The sequence below is a fragment of the Zeugodacus cucurbitae genome, chromosome 6, assembly GCF_028554725.1.
Source record: "Zeugodacus cucurbitae isolate PBARC_wt_2022May chromosome 6, idZeuCucr1.2, whole genome shotgun sequence".
Lineage (NCBI taxonomy): Eukaryota > Metazoa > Arthropoda > Insecta > Diptera > Tephritidae > Zeugodacus > Zeugodacus cucurbitae.
This window is the reverse complement of record NC_071671.1, coordinates 17,076,438-17,084,105: the sequence shown is the minus strand read 5'-3', so window position 1 is coordinate 17,084,105 and position 7,668 is coordinate 17,076,438. Positions and strand designations below refer to the sequence as shown.

The following is a 7,668-nucleotide window of genomic DNA, read 5'->3' as shown; positions in this document are numbered from 1 at the left end:
AAAAATGAGCTGTAGCTGGGTTGTTAAGCACATTTTTGGATTCCAATATACCTCTCATCGAGTTTTTTTTTTTTATTTTACATTAATGTTCCATGAAGCTATCTTTAAAATATTTTGATTTCTGGTCTACTTTTTGAGCTGTTTACGAACTTATTTACTATAAATAAGTTACTGTTATTAATCTTTTACTCAATCTCAATTCATACTCAGCCTTATTGAAGAACCCTTTATAGCAATCTACATTGAGCGCGTAATCAAATCGTGCTGATAATAATTTTCAGGGACGAAGCTGACTGACTATATAGTTTTAATTTTTTCTGGCGCAGAATCTATAAATATATTTATTAACATACATATCTACTCATATGTGTGTGTAAGTGTGAGTTATATTAAAGCTTACATGAGATTGAGCGCTTGATAATAAGCGTTTAAGTCTAAGTAAATATTTAAGTAGAAGAGTGAAACTGAGTAGACTCGCACTGACACTAGAGTGTTAAGTGCAACAATAATATTTCTGCTCAAGCGCAATATTGTGGTAAAGTGTTGGATTACAATAAAAAAATGTCGTAATAAAATAGATTTATGGTGTCATTTGCCATTCTTTAGAAGAATTGCTCATATGCAACTGCGGTTGATTGCAGGTCTCTTCGCTAATTAAAACTCAGAAAAAACCCCACTATTTATTAATATTATTTTTATACTTGTTCTGTGGTTGTTGTTGCTTTGTACTTTTCTTGCATCCTCCATTGCCTACTCACTAACGGAATTGCGCAAACTAAAAATAAATTTCGAAAACAAAAAAAATTGAATTACGCTTGTGATGATTAGAAGTGATGATTGTCCAAGCTGAGCGTGCAAACGGAATATTTTCGATCGGCGTAGATCAGTGCGAAAGTGACAGTTGATGGGAGAGCGTCGCGTCGAACGCAACACGGCACGGAAGACACAGCGAGGCAGCGAGTGGCGGTGGTGTGATAAACGAAAGCAAACACATGAAAAAATATAAATATTAACACGCAAACAAATACAAAAACAAAAACAAAAAAATACAATTTGTCTAAACAAATAAACAATATCAATTTCATAATAACAACAAAAATCAAGAAAAAAATATCAACTTACATCTGTGTAATTACAATGCTGTCATCAATAAAATCATCAGCATTGTTGTTGTTGTTGGTGTCGATTGCAACACTGCTTTCATTAGGCGCTGCAATGAAGTTACGGCATATACACGAAACAACAACAATAGCAACTGAGGCAGAGACGCTGCTGCCAATAACAACAACAACAACAACAACAAAAACGGCGAAGTCATCAAAAACAACAACAACTACGCCGAAACCGGCAACCACAGCGAAATTAACAACAAAGAAGTTGTTGCAAAGCAGTGCGCCGAGTCAGCAGATAGTCGAAGATTACGAAAAAAGCGGTAATTACCTGAAACGTTTAAGGGCATTATATTAGTATTTATTTCAATGTTTAGTTTTACAAATAGGGGTGACATGGAGATAGGGTGTGGGTATTGGATTTTCCTACTCATAAATGTCATGAGTTATTTTAGGAAAATGTTTCAAAACTGAATTTGCTCGAAATTTCAAACAACCGGAACTTAACGTCACGATTCAACGAAGAAACGTAAGCGTTCTAACATCAATACGGCTTAAGAAGTTTCTAAGAACAATCATCTGACTTCTAGTCAACTTAGTAAAGTCCATTAGTTCGCCTAATCATTTATTTGTCAGATCTACGCCGATCAGACTTATTTGTCAGAAGCTTTATTGACTATTTCGGCAGTCTTAATACAAAACGGAAACTCGATGTGATCACCCGGAACTATTAGATCAAAAAGTATCAACGAACATGTCAGAATACAAAATTCATAAAGTTCCAGGGTTCAACTGGAAGTCCGCTGAACATCACTCTACCAAAAACGCCATCCAAGACGATAGTAAACTTATCTCCAAGTTTACTTTAGCGAAATTGATCATACAAGCATGCGCCTGAAACAACCCCGTCTCCCGGGAACATCAAAAATCTATTTCTGAATTACATTGACTATTTCCAAGATCACATACATGGAGTCCGATGTCTAGAAAGAGTTCAATCATGGAGATATCACTAAAAGCTTCACCGAGTTTCTCCTAATTAATGTTGTCTTGAGTGAACAACACAGCATATAGTTGACAAGAGTTCAATTTGTACCCTCCTGAAATTACTTTCTCGATACCGTATGTCCAACATTTAATAAGTCTATATATAAACATTTAATTAATTAATATGAGCTCTTTGAATACCTCTTTTGATTTACTCGTAAAACACTCCATACTACGTCCCACCTTGTTCAAACTGGGTGTTTCCTTGACCTCCGGTTAAATTATATTGAAAGCCTTCCCTGATTACTTACCGCCAAATATGGTATATGAATCATTTGAAACCATTCAAATTTCCCTTCAATGATAGTATGAGTCCGGAACCGAAAGAACCCGGATTTGAACCTAAGCTGTCATCTCAGCAGTCACTGTGATTATAATTTTGTTCTACACATTTTCTGCTTTAAAATCAATACCTAAGGTTTGAGGTCTGGCAGCATTTAAACTTAAAACGACTTTGGTTGACTAAAAATTATATTTCCGATTTGAGGTTAACTAAATAGTTCTGAGAGTTCTAATGACCGCCTTACGAATTTTAGTATGTTCATATTTATTCATTAAATACTCCTTACTATGGTCCCACTTTATTTAAACTGGATGACCTTACGGATTTTAGAATAGTTATATTTAATAGCAATGGTAATGTTCCTGGTAATTCAAGACACCAGGAAACCAGTTGGCTTGATTTTTATAGATCGCTCGAATTTATTCGATGGACATAAGTATATTCATAGTTTATTGGTACCGAGGTGACATTGACAAATATTAGATCTTACATTTAGCGTGAGAAACGACCAGCCATTTCATTGATGTATGTGGAATCGTTCGAGCAATCAGTTATAAATTTTAACTCTAGGTTGATTTGGAGCTCACTTATTTGACAAATATCATAACATATCAATCATATCTATCACATCTTCACATAAAGATTGCGTTTCTTCAATGAACGAAATTAGTTCACTCTCATATTTGTTTTTAGGTAAAATTTTCTTCCCAACCAATAACGACTCCGATGAGAATAGCAAATTTGACGTTTATGGCTTGAAGACAACACCGCCACCAAAAAAGGACGATAAAGTCAAAATAGAACATAAAATGGCCACTACTGAAGCGTCCGTTATTGCGACGACAAAATCCGCCACGGACGCCACCAATTCAGTTTCGAATTCGACATTAAAATCTATTGACGACCGTTTGGGCATACTAAATTTGGCGCCACACTGTCCCGATGGACAGGTGGTAGTTAATCAGCGTTGTCATAAATCAGCTTAATAACAGAGCAAATGAGAAAGTGAAATTAAATACGTAATAATAAATACTAGTACTATATGTATATATATATGATTTTTGATTAAATTTTGAAATTAATATAATTTGATTTTTATTAATTTTAGTACAAATCTTAGGAGCACTTTAGGAAGCCGGACTTTGAAATATCAGTTGCTTTTATATCTGAATATGGCAAAACGAAAACCGAAGTTCCGCATTTGCTAGATTGTTGCATCTATGGTAGAGTCACAACAACTAACTGGGATTAGAGAACTTTAGAAATACAGTACTCTCTTGAAAAACCAAAATAACACTGTATAAGTCTCCCATCAGACCATGCTCTCATATTTGTAACTATCTATATGTAAACTATGCTAACAATCGATCATACGTTTTGAGATTCTTTAGAGAGAAAGACTCTTCATGTCACAAAGCTCTTCAAAACAATGTAATTATTGTCAGAAAGTGGTATTTCAAGTTTATGGTACAACGAACTGTTATTTGCGTCTCTTCTTTGTTATTTATATACTTAAAAAATGAATGGGAGTAGATCGGGTTTAATGTTATTAAAGCGTAGGCGTTGTATATATTGAAAACATTTTTTTATACATTTGTGTGTTTGTTTACTTGATTTGTTTGCCTTTTCAGCTTTCTTCTATTTTGATTTGCATACAATTACGGTACTCAAAGCATCAATTCATTGGAGCTCTTCTAAATTACTTCAACACTTTTTCGGCTTTTCTGTGGTCTAAATTTGTTTGAAGAGCAAGCCGCTTTCAGAATAAAAAAATCAAAATTTTTTTTAAATATAATTCTTATACAATCACTCTTCGGATTGATTTTTTAATATAAGATCCGAGACCCATTACATCGTATATGTTACTTATAGAAAATCGAGTTATGAGTATAATTCAAAAAATATATATTTCTAACTTTTTTACTAAAAAAATATTTACAATTTTTGATTCCGAACGGTTTTTATAATAATTTAGTATGTTTTAAATATAATCACAGCTTGTCTCAGAATATTTTGTTTCATAAAATAATAGTAGGAAATTTACTTCATGCAAATGGCAACCTCCCTCATTATTCAACCACTCACTTCACTCTCTTGTGACACCTTTTATTGGCCAAAATGAAGCCCTCCGGACAGTTTGGCAACGGTTTTGTCTCCAAGATATTATATGGCTTTATTAATGTGTCCGCTGCTGTAGTTTCCACCAAATTCAACTCGTCTGCAACAATTGTTGCCGCAGGCTCCGCGCTAACTGTTGTTACGTCACCATAGGCCTCGACCACTTCACCAGATTGATCTATCAGGTAGGCACTGCAGCCAATAATGAAGAGCAGAAGGAGATAGAAGTAAAAGAAAATCGCATTGACAGGCATTATCTTTGTAATTAAGCACTTTTTTATTTTTAATCTGAATTTTTGATTGTAGTTGCTGTGCTTTGAAAGATTTCGAAATGTCCAAAATATTAACGGTATTCTTTCAGTTTTAAAGTCACTCAAACTTAAGTTCAACTGCAAGCATTTAATTTGCGCTCTGCATATTTATAGATTTCTTAGCACAGAAATTGAACGCGCTTCCTCGTGCTCGCCTTCACCTTAACCCTCAAACCGAACTTGTGAAATTCTGAGATAATTTGCTGCGTGTATTGAGCATTTGCTGCCACACAGTAGCGGTGCGGTCAAGTGCAACTTGAAGTGGCATGCCGCCGTAAGACACTTCACTAGACACTCGAAGCAGTAGTGATTAGCACAGCTCTTCAGCGTGTGCTTGAGCGGTGGGCGCTTTGACACCGCAAACGCAAATCAAGTTCACTTGCACCTACAATCAGACAACAAAACTCGCAAGCCAAGTAGACCTTACATATTTATACTCCAATTTCATAGTTGAAGGCCGAGTTGAACGTTTTAGCCGGACGTGTGACTCAACACGGTCCCGCGCAAGCCACTTGTTCACTCAACACTAAGCTTTGAAGGTTCTCCGATTTGAGCTACCTGTGAAGTCGCGTGGGTCGATATTGTTTGAGTTCATACTTAAAGTTGCGGTAGGTCAGTGCATTTTTGAGTTGTTTACCATAAGTCGAAACATTTTAGATACTATCAGTTTAATTAGGTAAGAGCAAATGTCACATTCTATGCTAGAGACTGACAAATGTCGCGTGGATTTTTGAAGAAGTAATCTACGGCTCACTTATGAGTAAACAGGTTTCTTATTAACGGGATTTCGTGAAAGTAAAATAAATCAGTTGAAGATTCCTCGGTTCCTCGCGATAATGACGCTTCTCTCACTCTCTTACCACTGAGCTGGAAAAATTACATAATAAAAAGCGTCAAGTGATGAAAAATATTATATATTTAAAGGTGGTCTTAAATGTATATAAAATGCCGAATCTACGATGAAGACCTAAAGGAATTCAGCAGTGATCCGTAGCAAGCACCGTGGGAAGAACGGGAGGAACTATTGTACTGTACTGTTTTAAACCATCTATCCGATCAACCTAGCCTTAATGAATGTAATTTATTGACATTTTTTAGCCTTCAATCCTTTAGGATTTTTACACGATTTTGGACTTACCTGCTGTTGCTTCAAGTCCGACCAACAATAAATAGTCATAATTGACATAATTCGAGAAGCAATGGAAACCTCCGAATACATTTCAGATCCCTCCATTTATATGTAGATAGTGATCTAGGCGAATACTGCATAAGGAAGGAGAAGCTCGGCCAAGCATCTATAAACGATGAAAGCACCATCAGCGAAATGAATTTCAGAAATATTGGCACGATTTTTAGACGACTTACTTCAAGATTTCGCCTTTGAACCAAACATTTTATATTATAACGATAATCGAATCCGATCATTACAGAGAGCGTTAGATTCAACAATCCAATCAAGTTCACATTGCCGAGAGCATAGTTTTGCTAAGAAGACATAATGGGAGCGATAATTTAAAAGCGTCGGATGTATTTCCTAATAGCATTCGTTTTGAGCTATATGAGCTGAGAATTTGTTAATGATTTGATCCTATTAGGTCTATCCCGTCAAAAAATCTATTTTCTAGTCTAACCATATTTAACTCCTGGGCCTTAAAGATAGTGTTCTACAATAAAAAATTCTATAGAAACTGAGATTTTATGTAGGAAGTGGTACTGTAAGCAGTTATTAAAAAGTATATATGAAGTCTGGTCGACCGGAACTGAAATCTGATAAGAATACCGCTATTATTGGACAACCTTAAAAGCCAAGATTCTTCATATTCTTCTTTCTTCTCTCCTCTATCACTTTCGAAGTACAAACTATTTTCAATGAAAGCACAACACGTTGATTGCCAACAAATTACTACCATTCATTATTATTCATGAGAAATAAGAATACGGAAGTATCGAAACTTGTAAATGGCAACAACAATGCCCGCATAGATTCCACTGATTGCAAAACTTATCTCTATTGTTTATACAAAACGTTTATTGTTTTGCCTTTTGTTGCAAGATTTCTTAACATTTCCGATTGCTGATATGAAAATTGCTTGCCAATATTTGTCTGATTAAGCCAACTGCAAGCTGCAAGCGAGAACAATGGCAGAAATCTTAAAATGAAGACTGCCAACTGCAGCGAGAGAGAGAGTGTGGTGTAGAAGATAGGCGACTGATCACAGGAGTGTAGAAAAGAAACTGTATACAATGTTACTATGCATCAGCAATAAAGAAATATTACAAGAAAAGACGCTCGAAGAGAAAGGAAGTGAAAAAATAACGGGAAATAACTATTTACCGAAGTCGGCGAAAGAAGCATTTTGCTTTTACGAAAATTAATAAACAAAAGTGCAGCAACAATAATAAGCAGAAGAAGGTATACAATAACAACGATAACAATAAAAACCAAAAATAACAACAATAAAAAGCAACAACTATTGCATGCATACCATTACAATAAGCGCGGAAAACAATTGAAAATCGGAAATCAAAACGAAGAAGAAGACGAGAGAAACGAAGTCGTCAGCAGATAGGTGCGGACAGGAAGATGGTGAAAGCATCTGAAAGCTGTGCGGTAAGCTAAAGAAAGGTGTAAGCGCATTAATAGCGACTGCAGGTGTATGTGTGTGTGTGTGAGCCTTGTGTTGCTGCTCTGCCGGCAACGTGCAACACCGCTCGTAACATGCAACATGCAACATGGGAATTGTTTAGGTAAATCGTTGGATTTTTGCAATTCTGCTATTTTGCTTTCCTACCTAGTGCT

At 35.7% G+C, this 7,668-nt stretch overlaps 1 protein-coding gene across 2 annotated transcripts; it reads left to right on the top strand.

Moving 5' to 3' along the window:
• The first annotated feature begins 518 nt into the window (after positions 1-518).
• Positions 519-3,526, top strand: LOC105213259 (integumentary mucin C.1). Of its 2 annotated transcripts, XM_054233986.1 has the most exons (3): positions 519-1,303; positions 1,334-1,432; positions 3,133-3,526. In XM_054233986.1, the coding sequence occupies exons 1-3, from the start codon at positions 1,138-1,140 to the stop codon at positions 3,423-3,425; spliced, it is 558 nt and encodes a 185-aa protein (XP_054089961.1). In that variant the 5' UTR covers positions 519-1,137; the 3' UTR covers positions 3,426-3,526. The 2 variants fall into 2 exon arrangements, with proteins under 2 accessions (XP_054089961.1, XP_011184261.1); XM_011185959.3 differs by having other exon boundaries at positions 541-1,432.
• The last annotated feature ends 4,142 nt before the right edge of the window (positions 3,527-7,668 follow it).

What these genes read in the sequence shown, in the direction of transcription:
- LOC105213259 (XM_011185959.3), top strand. Translation starts at nt 1,138, where the DNA reads ATGCTGTCATCAATAAAATCATCAGCATTGTTGTTGTTGTTGGTGTCG. An exon ending in CGAAGATTACGAAAAAAGCG is followed by an intron (nt 1,433 to 3,132) that starts GTAATTACCTGA and finishes ATTTGTTTTTAG; the next exon opens with GTAAAATTTTCTTCCCAACC.